The following is a 25,156-nucleotide window of genomic DNA, read 5'->3' as shown; positions in this document are numbered from 1 at the left end:
CACCAGCAATAAGGCTTTGGAGTCCATTCATTTCATAGAAGCTCCATGCCTTTGCAAACCCACCTCATCTAAAGTAATAAGCACGTGAAGAGAATGACTGGGAGCACTGTAGCTGAGCAAGGGGATCTCCTGGCTTCAGGTTGCCTGTAGTTCCCACAGCCTGAGGCAGAAGCTCCAGCAGGTGCACCAAATGAGAGCTGGGGGGATGAAGAGAGGGGTGAGAAGGGATAGGAGAGGGAAGAAAGTAAGGGAAGAATACACAGGTAACAAAATACCACCCCTTCCTGTTCCTCCTGTGGGGACAAAGACAAAGGTCTTCCACTAGAATAAAACCTGAGAAAATGTATCTCAGAGTAAGCCAGACAAGGATTGATCTGTATCATAACTATACAAATATAAGGTTTCATACATCTTATTCACTTTTATCACCTCCAGTCATTACTTCAGACTGAAGGCTCCCTCTTTCCTGGGCCCGCTATGGAAGTGGAACACAGATTCCTTCCCTAACCACCCTCTTGTCCCTGAAACAAAAGCATAGTCTTTTTGAGGTTTTTCTTTTCTAGGAGTTTTCACTGTTAATAACAATTCATTCATCAAGTATTTATTAAGTACCTACTATGTACCAGGCACTGTGCTGGGTACTAGATACTATAGACACCAAAATAAAGCAGTAGTTTGGGTGGTAACAAAGAAGTGGAAATCAAGTAGTTGACCATCAATTAAGGAATGACTGAACAAAGTGCAGCACATGAATGCACTGGAATGTTCTTGTAAGAAAAAATAATCGTGACCAATACAGGGAAAGTAGACTTATGGGCTGATGCAAAGTGAAATAAACAAAGCCAAAAAAACAACATGTGCACTAATTACAACAGTATAAATGGAAATACAAAAATACCAAAACAGAATTGGATGTTGCAGTTATAGTCACCAAGCTTAGCCCCAAGAAGCTTCATGAGAAGGTGTCACCCCCATCCCACTGCAGAGATGGAGGTCTATGGGTATGGAACATTACATACAATGTCAGACTTTTTCAATATGTTGATTGGTTTTCCAGAATTTTTTTCTCTTTCTCTTTTATTCTTTATTATAAAGATGGCTCTTGAGGAGTGGACAGGAAACCATGAAATAAAAGCAAAAGATAGCAATGCAAATCTGTTTTTTAAAATGCCAAACAGAAGAGTTTGTACTTTTTCCAAGAAGTTAGATGCCTCTGGAGAAGGGGTTCTTAATCTGAGGTCCATGTACCCTCAAGGAGTACATGGATAGATTTCAGTTGTTTCATGAACATGGATAGGGAAAAAAAAATCACATTTTTATTTTTACTAACCTCTAACTGAAATTTAGCATTTCCTGGGATTATGAATATTAAAAAAAACAAACCTGTCTATTCTGAGAGGTTTTATCAGACTGCCAGAAAGGGGTCTATGATACAAAAAATGTTAATAATCCCTGCCCTAGAGTTTGTTGAACAGAGAACTAGTACGTTCAGACCTGTCTTTTAAGAATATCAATGTGGCATCTATATGGAAAGTAGGTTGGAAAGAAGAGAGACTTAAGGCAAAGATACCAAATTTGAAGGCTATTTCAGTATTCAAGGAGATAGGTGAAATCCTGAACCGGGGGGAGTTGGCTAAATAAGTAGAAAGAGATTCATGCAAGAGATGTTGTTGGAAATAGAATTCAGAAGTCTTTTTTTTTCTATTCTAATTTTAATTTTATTTATTTTTTATTTATTTTTTTTCCATATGCTTTTGAGTTGAAAATTTTTTTCTCCCTTTTTCTCCCCCCGCCACCCTCCCCAAGACAGCACACAATCTGACATAGGCTTTACATTTACATACCCATTAAACATATTTTCACATTAGTGAAGTTGTAAGTAAAAATTAAAACCAATAGGAGGAACCATCAGAAAGATGAAACAAAATTCAACTTAAGGTAAAATTAAGTGAGAGCGATTCGACCTCCATAGTTCTTTCTTTGGATGTGGACAGCATTTTCCATCCCGAGGCCTCTGGAGATGTCTTAGATCCTCGTAATGCTGAGAAGGGTTCAGTTCAACATTCTTAGTCATTGCATAACATGGCTGCTATTGTATACAAAGTCCTCTTGGTTCTGCTCACTTCACTCAGCATCAGACCATATAAGTCTTCCCAGGTTTTTCTGAAGTCAGCCTGTTCATCATTTCTTATAGAACAATAGTATTCCATTACATTCATATACCACAACTTGCTCAGCCATTCCCCAATTGATGGGCATCCTCTCAATTTCCAATTCTTTGCCACCACAAAAAGAGCTGCTTTGAATATTTTTGTACATGTGGGTCCTTTTCCCATTTGTTTGATCTCTTTGGGATATAGCCCTAGAAGTGCTATTGCTGGATCAAAGGGTATGCACATTTTTGTAGCCCTTTGGGCATAGCTCCAAATTGTTCTCCAAAATGGTTGGATCATTTCACAACTCCACCAACAATGTATTAGCGTTCCAATTTTCCCACATCCTCTCCAACGTTTATCATTTTGCTGTTTTGCCATGTTGGCCAATCTGATAGGTGTGATGTGGTACCTCAGAGTTGTTTTGATTTGCATTTCTCTAATCAATAATGATTTAGAGCATTTTTTCATATGACTATAGATGGCTTTAATTTCTTCATCTGAGAACTGCCTGTTCATGTCCTTTGACCATTTATCAATTGGGGAATGGCTTGTGTTCTTATAAAGTTGTCTTAATTCTCTATATATTTTAGAAATGAGGCCTTTATCAGAAAGACTGGTTGTAAAAATTCTTTCCCAATTTTCTACCTTCCTTCTAATCTTAGTTGCATTGGCTTTGTTTGTGCAAAAACTTTTCAATTTAATGTAATCAAAATTATCCATTTTGCTTTTCATAATGTTCTCTATCTCCTGTTTGGTCATGAATTCTTCTGTTCTCCATAGATCTGATAGGTAAACTATTCCTTGTTCTCCCAGTTTACTTATGGTATCAGCCTTTATATCTAAGTCATGAACCCATTTTGACTTTATTTTGGTATATGGTGTGAGATTTGGGTCTATGCCTAGTTTCTGCCATACTCTTTTCCAGTTTTCCCAGCAGTTTTTTTCAAAGAGTGGGTTCTTATCCCAGAAGCTGGGGTCTTTGGGTTTATCAAATAATAGATTACTATAGTCATTGACTACTGTGTCTTGCATATTTAACCTATTCCACTGATCCACCTCCCTATTTCTTAGCCAGTACCAAGCAGTTTTGATGACTGCTGCTTTATAATACAATTTAAGATCTGGAATTGCTAGGCCACCTTCCCCTGCATTTCTTTTCATTAGTTCCTTTGATATTCTGGGCCTTTTGTTTTTCCAAATGAATCTTGTTATTATTTTTTCTAACTCTATAAAATAATTTTTTGGTAGTTTGATTGGTATGGCACTGAATAAGTAAATTAGCTTAGGTAGGATTGTCATTTTTATTATATTAGCTCGGCCTACCCATGAGCAACTGATGTTTTTCCAATTATTTAGATCTGATTTTATTTGTGTGAAAAGTGTTTTGTAATTGTGTTCATAGAGTTCCTGGGTTTGTTTCAGGAGGTAGACTCCTAAATATTTTATAATGTCTACAGTAAGTTTAAATGGGATTTCTCTTTCTATCTCTTGCTGTTGGGCTTTGTTGGTAATATATAGAAATGCTGATGATTTATGTGGGTTTATTTTATAGCCTGCAACTCTGCTAAAGTTGTTTATTATTTCAAGTAGTTTTTTACTTGATTCTCTAGGATTCTCTAAGTATATCATCATGTCATCTGCAAAGAGTGATAGCTTTATTTCTTCTTTGCCAATTCTAATGCCTTCAATTTCTTTTTCTTCTCTTATTGCTAAAGCTAACGTTTCCAGTACAATATTGAATAACAGTGGTGATAATGGACATCCTTGTTTCACCCCCGATCTTATTGGAAATGCTTCTAGTCTGTCCCCATTACATATAATGCTTGCTGAAGGTTTTAGATATATGCTATTTATTATTTTAAGGAGAATTCAGAAGTCTTGACAACTGATTAAGAGAATGAAGAGGGGAAAGGTGAGGGAGAATGAAGAGTTAAGAATAACTCTCATTTTGTGAACTTTAGTCAGTGGAAGGATGATAATGCCCCCAACAAGGAAGATAGGAACAATGAAAAGGCAGGTGAGATAAAAATAAATGAAGGAAAAGTTAGTTTCAAGATGTCTCATAATTAAAGTTGTCCTTGGTGTTCACTGAACTATAGGGAATGACCTTTCTCTAAGATTTAGTCCTTCTTTTGTCCCCATTGTCCAATTTCTCTCTGGCAGGTACCTTGGCCATCCCAAACTTTTTTTTCTCACCCATACTGGAAGTTCAAGGTCTTTTTGCTGACCTGGTCTCACTCTGATCAACACAGGAACTTTGACTTGTTCTGTTTTCTGATCTGGGCCAATTCACCCTTTCTGGGCCCCTTATCTCTGTTCCCAGGGGCTCACCATACTAATGCCAAATTTAGTATGTGCATTTTTGTTTAATTGTTTAATTTGTTTAATTTCCTGTCCACGTTCATGAAACAGTTTTGTTTAATTTGTTTAATTAACTTTGAGCAGTTAATATTTCTCCGATTATTTATGTCTGCCGTTATTATTTTAAAAATTGTTTTATATTTGTACTCATGTAGTTCTATGAGTATCTTGGTAGGTAGGCTCTCAAGTATTCTTTTTGTCTGCAAAAAGCAACAATATTATTTCTTTTTGACTGTTCTTATTCCCTCAATTTCTTTTTCATATCTTATCTCTATAGCTCACATTTCTAGCACTCGATCAAATAATAGTGGTGACAGTGGCCATACTAACTTGACTCCTGATCTTATTGGAAAGGACTCTTGTTTATCCTCATTATTATATGATGCTGACTCTTGGTATTAGATGCTACTTACTATGTTGAAGAAGTGCTCATTTATTCCTATGTTTTCTAGTGATTTTTTTTAACAGAAATGTATATTGTATTTTGTCAATAGTATTTGTAGTCACCTCGGCCTTCATCTCTTCTATCTCTACCTTCTTTGCCTTGATGATCTAATCATTTCCTATGGATTCAATAAGAGAAGTGTCTATGCAGACATTCTAAATCTATCCCGCTACAATATATTTTCTGAACTCTGATCTCATACTGCCAACTGCTTGCTGGACATCTCCACTTAGGTGTTCTGTAGGCACCTGAAAGTCATTATGTCTAAAATCAACTGTAATTTCCCCCAAACTCTCCCTCCTCCAAACTTTCCTCTTTCTGTTGGGGTCACCATCATCCTGACAGTCGCCCTGGGTTGCACCTTAAACCGTTCCTTGATTCTTCTCTTTTCCTCACCCCAAATAGCCTGTCATTTAGCAGATATTATCCATTTTACCTTCACATTTCTCACATCCATTCCCTTCGGTTTTTATCACTTTTCACTTGGAATGTTGCAGTAGCCATCTAATTGGTCTTTCTGTTTACAGTCTCTTCTCTGCAATCCATCTGTCACTCAGCTATCAAGCTAACCCCGAAATTCAGATCAATCAACAAGTAAAATTTACTTAGTGCCCACTCTGTACAAGGCACTAGATATACAGATACAAAGAATTAAACAGTCTCTACTTGTAATGAACTTAAGTTCTAATGGGAGAAACAAGTTCATCTAAAAATACATACTACATAAAGTTAATAAACACATACATGCACATATACAGATATATACATATATATGTATACACAGATACAAAAAATATACACACAAATTAGTTAAATGCAGAGTAGTTTGGGACAGAGGGCACTAGTAATAGGAAGGGTCTGGAAAGGCTTCATGTGGAAGATAGTACTTAAGCTGCATCTTAAAAGAAAAGAGGGACTCTAAGATGAAGGCAAGGAGGGATTAAATTTGAGGCATGAGGGAATGGCCAGTTCAAAGACATGGAGATGAGAAATAGACTGTTGTAAATTAGAAACAGAGAGAAATTAAGTTTGTATTGCAGAGCATGGGAGGAGCAATGTCCAATGGGGTTGGAAAGATAGGTTGTGCCAGGCTGTATCGGGATTTAAAAGCCAAACAGATTATATTTTACCCGAGAGGCAATAGGAAGTCACCGGAGTCGATTGAGTAGAGGAGTCACGTGGTCAGATACATGCTTTTAAAAATTTCTTTGGCAGCAGAGTGGAGGATATATTGGAATGGTGAGAAACTTGAGACAGAGAGCCCATTAGGAGATTTGCAGTAATCTAGGTGAGAGGTAATAGGGACTTGAACCAAGGTAGTAGCCATGTGGATGAAGAGAAGAAAGTAGAATTGGCAACTGATCTGACCTTGTCGCCCCTGCTCAGAAATCTTAAGTGGCTCCCTATTGTCCCAAGGATAAAATATTAAATTTTTAGCCTGGTATTTAAAGCCATCCTTTATATGTCTGACTTCTCATTCTATTCTTATTTTGTATTATTCTCCTTCATGTACTCCTTGTCTGTGACATTGACCTGCTAAATGATGCATTACATAGTATTCATTCTGCCTCCTCTCTTCTTGGCACAAGTAGTCTCTTCTCTTTGGGATGTACTGCTTCCACACTTGATTGGTAGAATCACTAGCTTCTCTCAAAAAACAGCTCACAGGTCACCTCTTATGCAAGAATTTCACTGATTATCTCCTACCCTGCTATTAGCACTCTCTCTCTCTCTCTCTCTCTCTCTCTCTCTCTCTCTCTCTCTCTCTCTCTCTCTCTCTCTCTCTCTCTCTCTCTCTCTCTCTCTCTCTCTCTCTCTCTCTCTCTCTGTCTCAGAATTATTTTGTATCACTTTATGTATAATTTACATTTACTTGAATGCATGTTATTTCTCAGCAGTGAAATATAAACTCTGCAAGGCCAGGTATTGTTTCAGTTTTGTGTTTTCAATCCTAGCTCTAAGCAGAATACCTCAAACATAGTGGGAACCTGATGTGTATTGAACTGAATTTGCTTTCGTGATTAGTGCTTTTCAGGGAGTTCCTTTGTTTTAAAAAGTATGGTTATTGCTGCCTGTTTTAATGCTAATTTCTAAAGCTGTGCTATTTCATTCTTAATTGTTTCCTTAGTGAAGTATTTTCTGTTTTCCATAGCAATGAAATACAATTTTTGCTATCTAATCAGGCAAAATTGGTTAAAAAATTTATTATGGAATTTACTCCTTAAGTAGCAAAAAAAGTACTAAAGTTTATTCTTTCATTGCTTTGCATAGTGCCTGAGACATAGTAAACTCTTAAGAATGCTTGCTGGCTTGACTTAATCTGCACATATGGTATTGAATGCAATTCATTTTCTCATATTAAATTCTTCATGACTAAATTACCTTTCCTGTTTTTCAGAAGACGCATCTCAGCTGGTATTAATATCTTCTTTTGAAGAGACAAATGAAACAGAAAATATTGAAAGAGGTTTCAGAAAAAGGCACCAAAGTGATGCAGAGCCTGCTTTGCAGCAACAGATGACTTGGGAAAACAGAAATCATAATCTTAGTGGAGGTGTATTGATGGGACTTATGATCAATAGGATTAGCCAGAAAGAAAGTCCTGGAGAAATGGTTGAAAAATTAGGAGCTGATGCAAAAATTCTTTCAAATGTTATGCAGAAAAATGCAAGGCCAAATACCCTTGATATTGGAAATCCATCTTTAAGATCAAAAAGAGACAGTCTGGAAAAGGAATCTAGTGACGATGATACACCTTTTGATGGTAACAACTGTTTGGCAGATAAAACTGACTCTCCTGTGATTTTTGACTTAGAAGATTTAGACAACGAAGTGGATACATCAAAAGTAGGCACTGTCCCTGCACAAAACCCTAAAAGGGTGGAACGAATGAATAGCAGCTTCTCAATAAAACCTGTTGAGAAAACTGATGTCGCAGCTGGGTTTGATCCACTCTCACTTTTAGCTGCTGAAACTGAGCAGCAGCAGAAAGAAGTGGAAGAAGATGAGGATAATGATGAAAACAAAAGCATTTCCACACCATCAGCAAGAAGAGATTTAGCTGAGGAAATTGTGATGTACATGAATAATATGAGCAGTCCTTTGACCAGCCGTACACCAAGCATTGATTTACAACGGACTTATGAGGACAAATCAGCAAATAAGAAAAGTCCAACAGCAGCCAAGCCGTGCAGAAGGTCTAGCCTTCCTCCCATTTCTCCCAGGCCGATGCGTCTTACCAAATCTAAAAGTTACTATATAAAAAATGAAGACAGACCCCGGGATAGACTCTGGTCTTCTCCAACTTTCTCACCAACCTGTCCACTTAGGGAACAGTCTCAGGGTATGACTGGTACATTAACTCTTGTTTCATCACCTTCATTTAATTTAGATACATTAATAACGCCTAAATTGGATGTTCTAAAGAGTAGTGTGTTCTCTGCTGGAAAAGGTGTTGCAGAGAAGGCAAGCAAATGGTATACAAGATTCACTATGTATACTACACCCTCCAAGGTAAGGTTCCCTGGTGTCCAGGGTTATTTCCTTTCCACCCCCTTGATAGAAAATTTTAAAATACATGACTGCTGGAAAAGTTGATATTGATAGTTATTCTTTAAATAATGGCCCTGTCTAAAGAAAACTTTTTTTAAAATCTTAGATTTATTTATGTCAGAGATAAAGAACAAACAAGACTTAGGTCATTAAGGGGGAGAAATTTTATTGATTAGATTTCTTTTTGTAATCCCACTGTGAAAGATAACATATACTTGTTTATTAGGGTCCATCATGAGAAAATTATTATTGATCTTCAGTCTTCATTCTGTTTTTCTGGTTAAACCTGTTGATGTATAATATAACAAAGAGAAGATAACTGGCTTATTAGTCCTGGCAAACAATTTTCACATGAAAAAATATAATACAGTATCAGCAATTTGCACATTGCAGAAATTGTTGCTCTTGTTGCATTGTAGAAATTGCCATTGTCTTTTTTTTTTACTTTTTCTTTTTATTCTAATGAAGGGGGGACGGTGCTTTCATTTCTTTGATAGACTCACATACTTTCACAATATGTTTTTGAGTAGAAGCGAAAATAAAGGCAAATAGCCATTAATGTTATCAGCAAATGGTAGGCAGTGCAGCCTTTTCCTGATTTTATAAAACTAATCCTTTAGAAACCATTGATCTTATCTGCATGCACTTTGGGAATTTTCACCAGGCCAATGTCAGTACCTTCTTAGGGCTTTCTAACTCAGCTCAGCTTCCTATAGGCAACATGAACAAAGAAACAATCGTGCCTTCCCAGTCAGGTGTACTTTTTTATATTAGAAAAATGTTTGAAATAATAACAGTTCATCCATTATAAACAAGTCACTAGTTATAAACAGTAGAGTAAGATTTGAAGAAATTAATACCACTGTATGATCAGATGTGCCTTTTCAAAAAATTTTCACTAGTATTAGTCAATGCTTAACTTGACATTGGTTTTATTACACCTAGCTCTGAGTAGAAAACAGTCTTCAACTCACTCTGAATCTTTTCTTAAATGAAAGTGATTTCTATGCTATGTACACACCCAACTCTCACTCTGGCTCCAGTTCTTCAGAACTTCCGAACATCCAAGTAACTCACTCGGATTCCAAAGACCTTTTTGTTACCTTTTTCCTCGTTATTTCACTTTCTCACTATGCTAACCAATGCCTAGCACTTGTCCTATCAGACTTTTCTGGGCAAAGATCTCATTTGACTTTCCAATGTAATATTCCTATGGTGAAAACAGGAAAGAAGAAAAAGTTATGACACTGCATAGGTTGGGGGAGGGCGGGTAAACCCACAGCAGTGCCTTTCTAAACAAGAGAAGGCTAAGTACTGCACTTTGATTTTCTTGACATAGGGAGCTCCCAGGTGAGAAACTTCCTCTGCTTATGCAGCTCAGCACCTTCTCTCCAGAGCTGCCTCGAGTGGTTGAGGGACTTATCCAGGGTCACACAGCCATTAGATGTCAAAAGCAGGACTTGAACCAGTCTCTTAAGTCAGCTCTATCTACTATACCACACTGCCTCTTAGTCAAGAAAAGACTTTTCCTTTAACCAATTATTATTTCCCTGGCTCACTGCCATTTAGAGTTCAGAGCTAATGAAAACACTAATTTTAATCAAATACTAAAGATTCGCTACCTGACTACTATTATAGATTAGGGACTCCTTTATAGTCTTCTGTTATATTCTGAGTCAACTGCCTTTTTGCCCATTTGACTTTTTTTCAGAGCATATTAACAGATAATGAAATGAAACAGAAACATTTTAAATAAGTGCACATTTGTTCCTCAAAGTCACCAGGAAAATATCTTTAAATGTGTTAGTTTGAAATAAGTATTTTCCTGACTGGTGTTACTCTGAAATAAAATTATGAGGTGTAAGAAAAATCATTTTTTGTAAGTTCAGGTTTATTGTTGGGATAGTTGGCTCTGAATTCATTTTGTGATGGACATGTCTCAGTGGACAAGTCTTGAGACTGTCTAATTATGTTTTCCCCAAAATGGCTTTCAAAGATACATTTCTTGTTTTTTAAAAGAAAAATTTATCTTTTCTCCTATTGAATGTACCCATAGTGCTGATCATGTTGGTAAAGGAGCATCATTAAATTGGTTGTTTTAATTTTAAGATAGTGAACTTTCTACAGGTAAAAGAAATAAGCAGTTTAATTGTTTTATTAGGATCAGAATTCAGACCGAACCAGCCTTTCTTCAGCCGGAGCCCTAGATTCTGAATCTACCTCTTTAACAGATGAAGATGTTTGTAATGAGTTTGAAGGAATGCCTTCCCCTCAAGACAATAATGTCACTTCAGAGACAAAGGGAATGGGACTTAGTAGATCAAGTCTGGAAAGTACTGCTTCTTGCGAGGGTTTGTCTTAACAGTTCTATTGCTGTAATAATAAGCACATTCATTTAATTTGTAGCCCCTTTTGCTAATTTAATGATATCTTTTACTTGGTAATTCCTTACTCTAATGATAAAATGCTTCCCTGAATATTGTATTTTTACCTGCCTTACCTTCTCAATGTCCACTTCTAGAGAGATCCTTGAAGATCATTTAATATTCCCCCTCATTTTACAGATAAGAAAACTGAGACCCAAAGAAGGACCTTGTTACTTGATCAAGAACACAAAGTAGCAGAAACAAAAGTAGAAAATAGTTTTTAATTAGGGAGGGAGCAGACAAGTAACCTCTAATTTGGAGATTGGAAGACTGAAATAAAGAAGAATATCTTTTGTCCATGTGCTGCAGGATAACTTTGACAGAACTAAAAAGCAAGGTCTTTCACGTTCTGGCCAAATTCTTCTACCTCCACATGGACTTTCTGAAGCTTTCTCTGTTAGGGTTCATGTTCCCTCCTTACCTTGACCTTTAAACACGTACCTAAACCTATAGCCTACAATACGTGAACTGGAAAATTATGCTCCCTTTGACCCAAGTCATGATATAGTTACAAAACAGATAATTTCCATTAAAGACTTTTTTTTATTTTAATATGTTTTTAGTACTTCAGAAATCTTTAAGCTGAACTCATTTTTTTTTCATTTATCTATCAGTCAGTATTTATTAAACCTCAATGTGCTTATGACTGTGTTAAGCATTGAGAATACAAAGACAAAAGTGAAAACATCCCTTGCCTTCTATTACAGGAGACAACACATACATCTAAAGTTATATATGAGACACTTACAAAGCAGACACAAGGTGACCTTGGATAGGGCAACACTAGTAGGTTGGAGGACCAGTAAAGGCCTCCTGTACAAGGTGACTGTTGAGCTGAGACTTGAAGGAAACCAGAGATTCTGAGAAGCAGAAGTAAGGAAGGAGAGCATTCTAATCGTAAGAGACAGATGGTGCAAAAGCAGAGACATAGGAAATGGAGCGTGGGATATGAAGAACCACAAGTAGGCCAGTATGTCTGCACTCTGGAGTGCAGAGGAAGCAACAATGAGCAATGACAGGCCAGTTAGAAAAGGGCCGTGCTGTGAAGAGCTTAAATGTCAAGTGAAAGAGTTTATGTTTGATTCTCAAAGCAATAGAGTCCCTAGAGTTTATTGAGTAGGAGAATGACGTGGTCAGGCCTATGCTTTAGGAAAATCACATCAAAAGTAATGTGGAGGATGAATTGGAGTATGAAGAAGACTGGGGACTGGAAGACCAAATAAATATTGCCAGAATTCAGGAGGCGATGTGAGCCTAAACAAGAGCGCTAGCTATGTGAGTAGAGAGAAAGACATGTATGTGAGAAATACGGAGATAAAAATGACTAGAATTTAGCAGCTGATTATCTTTGTGGGATGAGTAGGAGTGAACAGTTGAGGATAACAGCAGGGTTGCAAACTGAGTAATAGAAAAGTATGGTGGGACCCCCAACATGAAAAAGTGTGGAAGAAGGGTGGGTTTAGGGAAAAAAGCATGGGTTCTGTTTTGGACATATGATGAGATTGAGATACTTCCTGGTTAATGTCCAATGAACAGTTATTGATGTGGGACTTTACCTCAGAATGAGACTTGGATTTGATCTGTTTGCATATGAGTCATTTGCATAGTGGTGACAATGAAACCCATGGATGCTGAGGCACGGGTGCACCAAGGGAGAGAACTTAGAGAAAAGGGAATAGATCTCAGGACAGAACCTTTCAGCACACCAGCAATTAGTGAACATGATGTGGATGGTGATTCAGTGAAAGAGACTGAGAAATAGTGGTCAGATAGATAGTAAGAAAACCAAGAGAGAGAGCCTTCAATAGTTTTGATTCTCTCAGACTATTAATCTAATCCAATTCAGCAGGCATTTATTAAGTGTTTACTATATACAGGACACAGTGCTAGGTACTAGAAATAAAAAGACAAAACAAAAAATCATCCCTGCCCTTAAGGAGCTTACATTATATTGCATACAACTATAACATCTCCTAAAGCTACGCAGCTAACAGCATATAACTATAACGCCTCTTAGATTTATACAGTAGATTCTCAAGAGATGTTTGTTGAATAAGTGGACCTAATATTTACATGGACCAATGGAACTGCATTTTGTTTTCCCTGGTAACTAAAATCCTCATATCAAAAACACATTTTCAGTGTTCTTTATTTTATTCCTTAGAAAATTGTTTTTTGCCTTAGTAGTTTTGGGGGGTTTTGTTTTGTTTTTTTTGGTTTTGCCATAAAGGTTTTCCCCCCACATATAGAATACTTTCTTGAATTACTATTTCTGAAATCTAAAATTGTCATTTCATTTGTGAAAATACATTTACATTTAGTTATTTTTAAATTATCTACTATACATTATTTTCGTATTTGAAAGATTTTGTTTGCTGTTTTGTTTTGTTTTTTGACGATGAACAGGTTCCCTATCAAAGTTTGTTTTACCTGGGAAATCAGAATTGGCATCTTCTTGCAGCACAAGTAGTACAAATATCTTCCAGAACTATGCTATGGAGGTAAGAATTCTTTCAAAATACTACCTTTGTAACTGTAAAACTGAAATGAGAGAGGAAAGGAGAAACTACAGAAAGAATCGAATGGTAGGAAGCATATGCAGTGTTTCTGGATGAGGTATTCTAAACCTAATATAAATGTCACTGCTCCCAAAATTAATTTGTAGATTCAAATTCAGATTTGCAGAATCAAAATACCAATGGGTTTCTTTATAGATCCAAATAAAAATCTTCACAGAATGTAAATGGAAAATCTAAAGGGCAAGAATATTAGGGGATGTTTTGAAAGGAAAATGTTAAAGGTGGGAGACTTGCCCTCTCAGATATTGAAGTGTTACTAAGCTGTTAGAATTAGAATTATGTGGTACTGACTTAAAAGTAGAAATAAAGATGAGTGGGACAGCCTAAAGAACTCAGAAATAGATTCAAATAGATATAGACATATAAAATTGTTTTTGTTAAACCTATGTGAAATAAAAACTGGGCTAAATATTTATTTAATACAAGATACTGATAATTATAACTGGAACTTATATAGTAATTTAAGGTTTGCAGAATACTTTGCAGATACCTCATTGGTTTCCTGCAGTAGCCGCATAGAAATCCTATCAGGTAAATGCCTGTTTTACAGATGAAGAAACTAAGATTCAGAGAAATTAAATGATTTATCTGCTGTCACACAGACAGTAAATGTCACAGTCAGGAATTGAAGCCAGGTCCCTCCTCCCACCTCTAAGGCCAGTACTCATTCTATCATACCACATTGCCTATAAAGACCAGATAGGGGGCAGCTTGGTGGCAGTGGATAGAGCACCAGCCCTGGAGTCAGGAGGACCTGAGTTCAAATCTGGCCTCAAACACATAACATTCACTAGCTGTGTGACTCTGGGCAAGTCACGTAACCCCAATTGCCTCACTGAAAAAAAAAAAGATTAAGACTAGATGGCCATAGAGTAAAAAATGAATTTATATCCGCAGTTTAACAATACCAGTTTTATCAAAGAACCAAGCATTTTTTTAAAGCATTTTTAGTTATAAGAAAAAAATCTAGTTATCTCGTTTTTGGAGAGGGGATAAATTTTTACCTTTTAAAGAAATTATGGGGGAAAAAATGGAATAAATTGCACAAAATTCTACAAAACAAAAAACAGTATGAGGCAGTTGGGTGGCACAATGCATAGAGTGCTGGATCTAGAGTCAGGAAGACCTGCATTCAAATGTGGCTTCAGACGCTTACTACCTGTGTGACCCTGGGCAAGTCTCTCTATCCACCTTGCCTTCCTCATTTTCTGTAAAATGGGGATAATAATAGCAACTGCCTCCCAGAATTGTTATGAAGATAAAAGCACTTTGTAAACCTTAAAGCATTATATAAATGTTAACTATTTTTATTATTAATGACATAACTAAGATAAAAAGAAAAATAACATATTAGAGGAAAATATTTATGGCCTATACATCTGAAGGAAAAAAATGTGACATCAAAAATTTACAAGGAACTGATAACAATACTTAAGGATGCCCTATAGTTCCCAGTGGATAAAAGTTCAAAGAATATGAACAGATACTTTACAAAAGAAGATAGGAAAATTGAAAATAATCACCTGAAAAATGTTCATTCAAAGCAATGAAAATTGGAATAATGATAGAGTACCACCTCACATCTGTCAAAATGCCAAAAATAAATAAACAGAAACAACAAAAGGCGTTGTAGTAGACCCTTAGGGAAACAGTGTCCGCATATATTGCTGCTGAGACTACAAATTGCTTTCTGGAAAGCAATCTGGTTTTCCAGATTGTTGTTTGTTTTCAGTCGTACCCTTTGAGCACGTACTCCCACTATTTGGAATATACGGAAGGAGCATTAAAAATTATGCAAAAATATTAACAGCTGTATCATTTATAATGAGAAAAAACATAGTGTAGTGGATAGCAAATCAGCCTTTCAGTCAGAGAGGCCATGGATTCAAGTTCCGTTTGTGTATCAAGTGGCCATATGTCCCTGGACAAGGCATCTTGTAGCACCCTGTTCAACTCTGTCAGCCTAGGAAGGGCAGAGCAATTGCCCATCTGCATTATTTACTGAAGGAAGTTTGCTCATGATGAATTCTCTATACCTAGGAAATCACAGGTTCAGAATCCCTCCCAAATTATGTAATAGCAAAAAACTGGAAACAACCTAAATGTCCCCCTGTAGGAGAATATCTTTTTGAAAAATATTTGTACCCTAAACCCAATTATCTCATTATTATGAATATACTTAGGAGCATTATTTTAATTTATATCAAATATTAATAACTGTGTCATTTGTAATCAAAAATAATTGGAACAACCTGTAGACGTCTAAGAGAAGAATGGCTAAACAAATTGTGGTATATATCAACATAAAATGCAATTAAAAATGGTAAATGAATACTTTAAGGAAACATAGAAAAACATGCAATGAAAGCAGGACTAAAAGAATGATTCTTTATCTTTGACCATATAAAAAGAAAAATATATGCACAAATGAGTGAACAAATGCACAAAGCGATTGGAAAGCAGTACAGAGGGAATAACTAATAAGTAGCTTTGATTAAAAGTATATTCAAATTCTGTTTTAAAATTAAGTAGTTTTAAATGTAGATGTAATCAGTTTTAATACTATTTAAAGTTGAATTCATAATAAATGAAATACCTGTAATAATAAAGTATACAATAGTAAGCAAATATAGCATGCTTCATTTCTATTTATTAATTTTAAATAATGTCTTAAATATTAAGGGTACAGAATACTTGTAATAATAAAATTTTTATTAAGATTACAATGAATAATATAATGTTATCTAAATAGGAGTAATTGCTGATCTCCTGACAATACTCAATATTGTTTTTTAATAAAAATATTAGTATGAATGTCATTAACTCAGAATCTTTTTCTGATCACTTGCCTTGGACTTCAAATTAATGAGGTTTTATCATACAACTGTCAGATCAGCTCCATACACCCAACAGAATCATTTATGAAATTTATGGGATGATGAACTAATTTTCTTTTCTCTTTGCAGTGTCATTATGAATAATAATAATAATAATAACCTACCTGATGTGGTACCATAAGATTTATAAAGCACTTTCCATACATTTGTATTTGATCTTCAGAACAAACCTTTGAAGTAGTACAATTAGAGTTCTCATTTCCATTGGAACAGCCAAGGTCCAGAGAGTCCCAGTAATTTTCCCAAGGTCATGAAGCCCATAAATGGCAGAACTAGGATTTTAATCCAGGTCTTCTGACCCCAGGAGAAGTATTCTTCCTACCACCCACCCTCAGATGAATTCTGAATGTTACTCTTCTGATAGATTTAATTGAATTAGGTTTTGTTTTAATTCAGTTTGTCCAGATAGCAACTCTCAAGGAATAATTTAAGGCTTTACCACAAAAATACATAAATTACTAAAATTCAAGTGAGTGTTGTTTTCTCTTGCAGGTTCTCATATCAAGCTGTTCAAGATGTCGAACTTGTGACTGCCTTGTACATGATGAAGAAATCATGGCTGGTTGGACAGCGGATGATTCAAATCTCAATACCACATGCCCTTTTTGTGGAAATCTTTTCTTACCCTTTCTAAATATTGAAATAAGAGATTTACGACGACCTGGCAGGTAAGAAATAACCTTTCTTTTTCTTTATATTCACTAGCTGCGTGAGTCTGGGCAAACCACTTAACCTCTGTTTGCCTTAGTTTCCTCAACTGTAAAATATGAATAATAAAAGCATCTACCTCATATGTCATGAAGTTCCAATGAGATAATAATATTTTTAAAGTACTAAGTATAGTGCCTGGTGCTATATAAATGATACCTGTAATAATAACAATTGTTGTTGTTATTTAAAGAGGCACATGTTTGTATACTTTTTCTCTAAAAATTTTTAAACATCTGTCATTCACATTGTAGGTACTTTTTAAAGTCCAGCCCCTCTACTGAGAATATGCATTTTCCATCATCATGTTCAAATCAGACAAGGAAGTCCTGCATTTCTTCATCTGCCTCAGGCATTGCTATTTCTGCTAAAGAGAATTGTAATGCAAATAGGTAATTATGATTATGTGGTGTTAACATATTTCCACCATTTTATATGTTCAATTTTAACCTTATTTGATCATCTTTTGCAGTGCAGTCTTAGGTTGTTAAATGAATAGAATGTTAAAGGAGCTGATGATTCCAGAAAGGAGTTAACTGTTCTGAAGTCTGTAAATAGAGCCTTATGAAAAATGTTCACCTCCTTCTGTTGTTTAAAAAAGCATTAAAATGGATCAGTAGACCAAATGTTAGGTTATAAACACCTAAACTTCTCGGTAGAAAGGCAGTGTATTGAAATGTCACCTAACTGGATTATAAAGTTTGTAATTATAGTGTTCCTATTTTTTCAAAGGCAAAAGTTCATAGGAAACTTGAAGCTTCAGATTATTTTTTCTTATCTTTATTTTTGCAAGGAATTAGTAAAAATATAAAGACAACTTAGAAGGTCAGTGGGAAAAGTCTGTTTCTGTCGGTGCTGAGAAAGGAAGGCAGGATTTCAGCTCCATTCCCCAAGAGAGTGGCCCTGGGAGGGGCAGCTGCTTCCCAAGCTTCTGGCCCACAGACTGAGGGGGAGTCCAGTGGCTGATCAGACAGGGATCGCAGGGATCTATTTGCCAGTGCTGAGGCAGGAATCTCTTGCTTTGCCCGAGTTTGGATCTGGGCCACAGTTCTGGGTGGCGGTGCTGGGATGAGGAGGAGCACTGGCTTGCTGGAGCTTGTAGTGGTTGTGGAGAGGAGCCCCTCCTCACAGTTATAGGACAGAAAGGAGTACTTGTAGTCACAGGCCAGGAAAGGAGTAAACACCTTGCCCCTTATCATACCACCTTGGAAGAACTGAAAATTTACAGGGCCCTACAAGTATCTCTGAAAACAGCTGTACAAACCCCCTGAATCTAGGGACAGTACATTCTCCACATTGGAAGCAGATTCTTACCTTCACAAAGAGTTTAAAACTCAAGTAATTAGCCGGGATCATGAGCAAGCAGTGCAAAAAGAGTCAGACTATATATTATCTTACTGTGGTGAAAAAGAAGATCAAAATATACAACCAGAAGAAGACAACAAAGTCAAAGCTCCTACATCCAAAGCCTCCAAGAAAAATATGAATCAGTCCCAGGCCTTGGAAGAGCTCAAAAGGGATTTTGAGAAGCAAGTAAGGGAAGTAGAGGAAAAACTGAGAGTGATGCAAGAAAATCAAAAAACAAGTCAACAGCTTGCTAAAGGAGACCCAAAAAAATACTGAAGAAAATAACACCTTAAAAAATAGCCTAACCCAAATGGCAAAAGAGGTCCAAAAAGCCAATGAGGAGAAAATGCCCTAAAAAGCAAAATTGGCCAAATGGAAAAGGAAGTCCAAAAGCTTACTGAAGAAAATACTTCCTTAAAAATTAGAATAGAGCAATTGGAAGATGACTTTATGAGAAATCAGACACATAGAACAAATCCAAAAGAATGAAAAATTAGAAAACAATGTGAAATATCTCATTGGAAAAACAACTGACCTGGAAAATAGATCCAGGAGAGAGAATTTAAAAATTATTGGACTATCTGAAAGCCATGATCAAAAAAAGAGCCTAGACATCATCTTTCAAGAAATTATCAAGGAAAACTGCCCTGATATATTAGAACCAGAGGGCAAAATAGAAATTGAAAGAATCCACAGATCTCCTCCTGAAAGAGATCCCCAAAGGAAAACTCCTAGGAATATTGTAGCCAAATTCCAGAGTTCCCAGGTCAAGGAGAAAATATTACAAGCTGCCAGAAGGAAACAGTTCAAGTACTGTGGAAACACAATCAGGATAACACAAGATTTAGCAGCTTCTACATTAAAGGACCACAGGGCATGGAATATAATATTCTGGAGGGCAAAGGAGATAGGATTACAACCAAGAATCACCTACCCAGCAAAACTGAGTATAATCCTTCAGGGGAAAAAATGGTCATTCAGTGAAATAGAGGACTTTCAAGCATTCTTGATGAAAAGACCAGAGCTGAATAGAAAATTTGACTTTCAAATACAGGACTCAAGTGGAACATGAAGAGGTAAACAGGAAAGAGAAATCATAAGAGACTTATTAAGATTGAACTGTTTACATTCCTGCATGGAAAGATGATATTTATAACTCATGAGACCTTTGTCAGTATTAGGGTAGTTGGAGGAAAAAAATTATATGTATGTATATGTAGATAGATAGAGGGCACAGGGTGAGTTGAAGATTAAGGGGTCATATCTGGAGAATAAAATTAAGGGATGAGAGAGGATTATACTCAGAGAAGAAGAAAGGGAGAGGTAGAATGGGGTAAATTATCTCACAAAAAAAAAAGAAAAGTCTCTTACAGTGGAGGGGAAACAGGGGAAGGTGAGAGGGAATGAGGAATCTTATTCTCATAGGATTTGGCTTAAGGAGGGAATAACATACACATTCAATTGGGTATGGAAATCTGTCTTACCCTACAGGAAAATAGGGGAGAAGGGGACAAGAGAGCAGGGGATGATAGAGAGGAGGGCAGATTGGGAAAGGGGTAATCAGAAGTAAATACTTCTGAGGAGGGACAGGGTCAAAAGAAAGAATAGAATAAATGAGAGGGCAGGATAGGATTAAGAGAAATAGAGTTAGTTTTTCACAACATGTCTACTATGGACGTGTTTTGCATAACTGCACATGTACAACTTTATATTGAGTTGCTTGCCTTTTCAGTGAGGGTGGGTGGGGAGGAAGGAAGACAGAAAATGTGAAACCTAAAGTTTTAAAAACATATGTTTAAAAAAATGTTTTCACATGCTACTGGGAAATAAGAAATATAGGAAATGGGGTACAGAAGTCTATCCTGCCCTACGGGAAAATAGAAGGGGAAGGGGATAAGAGAAGGGGAGAGAGATAGAAGAGAGGAAAGAGTAGGGGAAGGAATATTCAGAATGTGTGACATCTTGGGGTGGGGGAAGAGGGGGGAGATGGGGTGAAAATTTGGAACTCAAAAACTTGTGGAAGTGAATGTTGAAAACTAAAAATAAATAAATTTATATTTAAAAAAAATATATGGAAGAAGGGCTTCCAAGTGAAAACAAAGGAAAAGGATATGCAGAGGTGGAAGGGAATTCTAACCTAGGTCAAGTGGGAAAATATGCCAATGGGGGAGAAAGGGGAGAAGTACCACTTAATAGTCAGAACCAAGTGAAAGACAAGAAGCAGAAGGGAATATTCTGAACTTTTGAGACAGAAACAGCTGCTTGTGCTACAAGGAATGATGCTGTGAATCCATAAGGACTGGCCAGGAAAAAGAGATAGATCATCCAGTAAGTATAGAGAGAAAAAAGAAAAGATTTCAGAGCAGAGGACCTGAGTTTAAACTCCAGCTCCATCACACAAGAGTGGTGTAATGTTTGGGCAAAGTCACTTCCTCTCTGGGCCTCTGAGTTCAGAAAAGAACTTCAAATTATACAGTATTGTGTGAAAACGTGGTCCAAACCACTAAGAATAAGAGAAAATGCAAGTTAAGACAATTTTGCAATTTCACTTCCCCCTGCAAATTGTCAAAGATGAAAAAGAAAGCAAAAACAAAAACCAGAAAACCAATCTATGGTAGAAGGGCTATAGGAAGACAGCCACATAAATACATAGTTGGTGGACTTTTGAATTGACCCATTCATTTAGACTCTCAGTGTAAAATTATTGAGAAGTGATTATGCGGTCCGTACCCTTTGACCCAGTGACCTCAATACCAGGTATGTACCCCAAGGACACCAAAGACAAAATATCAATAGTGGCAGTCTTTGTTTCCAATTTTTTAGTATTACAGAGAGGGTAATCCATCAGTCGGGGAAAGGCCGGGGAAAGAAAATGGTCTATGAGGAATCCAGAGAAACGGTTAGAAAGATTTACATAAATAGATGCAAAGTGAAATAAGCAGAATTGGAAAGACATTGGGAAAAAAATACCCAAAAGGAAGTTGAACTCTGAGCAATTGAGAAAGCACTGATAGTCCAGAAGATCAGAAAACGAAAGCTCTATCGTTAGGCCAGAGGGGAGGGGGACTAGCACTGAAGAATGTGGTTGTCTCACTCTATCAGGTTTTCTTGTTTAATTGATTTCCTTTGTAACAAGGGGCAGGGGTTAGGGTAAGAACATGGATTCCCTCCATGAAATCAAAGTAAGTGAGGGGAGAAAGACTAGGAGTAAACAGCCTCTAAGGTTTCTTATGATCCAGACAGTCTATATCGGAGCACTATAGAAATGTATGTTGTATTATATTCCTCTGCATAAATGAACATTTTCATCGTGTATGCTGTGAATTAAGTATTGCCAATTCTTCTTCTCCTTCCCCAAGCAAATCTAAAGAGCAAGAAAATTCATGTGCCCGAAGTATTCAGATCCCTGAAGGGAGGAGACAAAATATGAGAACTTCAAAATGTCCAATATTTCCAGTGGCCAGGAGCATCAGTACCTATGGTCCCTTAGACAAGGAAGAAACAGGAGGCCAGAAGATTAGCCACATTGTGTCTACAGGCAGTTTACCAGCAACTTTGCAAGGCACAACGGTATATTTGGTATTTTTAATTTGGACACTGATCTTTTAGCTATACTTTCATTTCCCTTATGCTATATAGTCTTGTTTGTCTTCATTTAAATTCATTATAACTTTATTATGAAAGCTTGAAGTCTTAGCTTCCATAATAAAGTTATAATGAAAGTTATTACTATTCTACTGAAGTGACAAAGTATATCATAACAGTTGTTTGAAAAGTATGATTCCACTTAAATGTTTTATACTTGTATAACTTTTGTTTGTTGTTTTGCAACAGGATTCATTGGGATTAGAATGGGACCTTCCAAGTCCAGACCCAATTACTGTCCCATATCTCAGTCCATTAGTGGTATGGAAAGAACTTGAAAGTTTATTGGAAAATGAAGGCGATAATGCAATAACGGTGGCAGACTTTGTAGACCATCACCCAATTGTATTTTGGAATCTAGTGTGGTATTTTAGACGTCTGGACTTACCCAGTAATTTGCCTGGATTGATTTTGTCTTCTGAGCATTGTAATAAGTATTCTAAGGTATGAGAGAAAAGCGTACCAAATGTGATACTATAAATATTGTTCTCTTTACTTCAAAAATTATTTGCCTATTCTCAATTATAAAAAATGGAATTTCATTATATTTCATTTATTCTAGGACCTTAACAGCCATAATGACCATTTGTGAACTTTTTAAAAAAGAATCCCTTATTATAGTTCTTTCTTTACCTCCATTTGCTATCATTTTTATCAATGACTTGGATTAAGGCATGACATATTCATACAATTTGCAGAGTCTAGGATGAGAGCAATAGCTAACACACTGGATGACAGGATCATGATTTAAAAAGATCTTGACAGCCACCCTAAAGCATTGCACTGAATAGAAGGAGATGAAATTCAGTAGGAAAAAATGTGAAGGCTTACGCTTAGGAACAACAACAAAAAAAAGCAACTCCCCAGGCATAAGATGGGGAAGGCATAGCTTTTTTTTTTCTTTTTCAGACAACAGTTTGTCTGAAAAAAGTGTAGGGGTTAGAGCAGATTACCAGCTCATCATGAGTTAGCCTTGTGATGTGGCCACCACATCTGACCTTGGGTGCCACTGAGAGGTATAACTGCTATGTGTAAAGAGATGAGAGTCTTTCTGTGCCCTGCCCTTATCAAGACCTCCTCTGGACAATTTTGTTCAGTTCTGGACACCCCAGTTTAAGAAGAACATTGCTAAGCTAGGAAGTATCCAGAAAAGGGCAACCAGGATGGTGAAGAAACTGGCCTTGTATTTAGCCTGGAGAAGAGAACACACAGAGGACCCATGGCTGCCATATTCTAATATTTGGAAGGCTGTCATGTGGAATAGGGACTAGATTTGTTCTGTTTGGCCCAGAGGGCAGAATCAGGAACCATGGATGAAAGTTGCAAGACAGGAAATTTAGGTTTTGGTGTTGGGGGGAAAAACCCTTTGCCACAATTAGAGCTGTCCAGAGGTAGGAGTTGCCTCTTGAGTTGGTGGGTGAGGTTACTGAAAGTCTTTTAAGTAGAAGCTGGATGAGTACTGTGAGGGGGAGAGGTAGTGAGGATTCTTTTGAGGTATTTTGAGATTTTGAGGATGAATTGGATCAGATGGCCATTAGAGGTCCCTTCGAACTCTCAAATTCTGTGAGTCTGGCAACAAAGTAACAATAAGATATCCCGCCCTTAATAGATACATTGTTCAGTTGTTTCAGTCATATCTGACTCTTCATGACCCCATTTGGGGTTTTCTTGGCAAAGACACTAAAATGGTTTGCCATTTCCTTCTCTAGCTCATTTTACAGATGAGGAAAGTGAGGCAAACAGGGTTCAAGGACTTGCTCAGATCACACAGCTAGTAAGTGTCTGGAGTCAAATTTGAACTCAGAAAGATGAGTCTTCCTAACACCGAGGCCAGAGCTCTATCCACTGAGCCACCCATAGACATTACTTACAATTAGCTCTTGAAAGTTTACAAAGCTCTTTCCTCCCAGATACCCTATGTTGTAGAGTAGTACAGGTGTCATCCCCAGAACAGGAGTAAGTTATATCACCAGGGAGATAAATGATGTGAAAATAAGATAACATGGTAACATGAAGGGATGACAGGTTGACATTCTGTTGGACATGACCAAGGAAAGCAGTCAAGTATGTTGGGTTGGTGGGGCAGGGAGAGTGCATAGGGGACAGCATAGACAGGAATCTCATCAGATGGGCTGCCATCTTCATCACTGGAGAGAACATTCCCATCAATAAGATGTGAATCCTTTTATTAAGGAGATTTGTTCCATGAAGTTTGGAGTCAGTCAAAGGACCACATGTGACCTTGAGGCCACAGGTTCCCCCACCCCTGGTATGGCATAATTAAGGCTTCTTTTTTGTTATTCAGTTGTGTCTGACTCTTCAGAATATCTGATATAGAGTTTTCTTGGCAGAGACACTGGAGTGGTTTGCCATTTCCTTTTCCAGTGAATTAGGCAAATAGGTTATGACTAGCCCAAAATTACACAGCTAGTTATTTTGTAAAGCCAGATCCACTGAGCCACCTAGCTGCCTCCTTACCATACCATCATGGGGTTTTCTTGGCAAAGACACTGGAGAGAGGAGAAAAGAAGAAGGAAGCACACGGGCTACCAAAAACAACCTTTTGGCCTTTCCTGCCTTTCTTTTGCGCTCTCTCTCTCTCTCTCTCTCTCTTTCCCTCGCTCCCCTTTTCCCTCTCCACCTTCTCCCAGCTCCAAGAGCCCAGAAGGGGGGCATGTGTTTTTTTTTATATACATATAGATAGTATATCATGTTCATTCTGACTAATTTTGTGTCTGAAAGAATTTACTCTATAAGGAACTCCTCATATTAATTGTTTTTTCTTTTTTTACTATTTAGATTCCCCGTCACTGTATGTCAGAAGACAGCAAATATGTTTTAATTCAGATGTTATGGGACAACATGAAATTACACCAGGATCCAGGACAACCCTTATACATCCTCTGGAATGCACAGAGTGAGTGCCTTTCTAAGAAGAAATCTTTACTGATATACAGTAATTAATTATTTTTTTCAAGTAGCACGGATAGTAATACAACTGATATTTTTTTAATGCCACTTTTTGTCTTTCAGGTCAAAA

The 25,156-nt window shown here is 36.9% G+C and overlaps 1 protein-coding gene across 1 annotated transcript in view; it reads left to right on the top strand.

The window, feature by feature from the left end:
- Positions 1–25,156, top strand: part of DENND4A (DENN domain containing 4A) — a 165,188-nt gene that overhangs the window by 133,131 nt on the left and 6,901 nt on the right. The window contains 8 exon segments of the mRNA XM_020983081.2: positions 7,361–8,475; positions 10,676–10,865; positions 13,347–13,441; positions 16,909–17,084; positions 17,379–17,516; positions 21,831–22,041; positions 22,306–22,560; positions 24,916–25,033. Of these exon segments, the coding sequence (XP_020838740.1) occupies positions 7,361–8,475; positions 10,676–10,865; positions 13,347–13,441; positions 16,909–17,084; positions 17,379–17,516; positions 21,831–22,041; positions 22,306–22,560; positions 24,916–25,033 (2,298 nt within the window).

This window comes from Phascolarctos cinereus, unplaced genomic scaffold, assembly GCF_003287225.1.
Source record: "Phascolarctos cinereus isolate Bilbo 61053 unplaced genomic scaffold, phaCin_HiC Scaffold_3;HRSCAF=262, whole genome shotgun sequence".
Taxonomy (NCBI): Eukaryota; Metazoa; Chordata; class Mammalia; order Diprotodontia; family Phascolarctidae; genus Phascolarctos; species Phascolarctos cinereus.
Note: the sequence above shows the minus strand (reverse complement) of the source record. Positions and strands in the feature narration are given on the sequence as shown.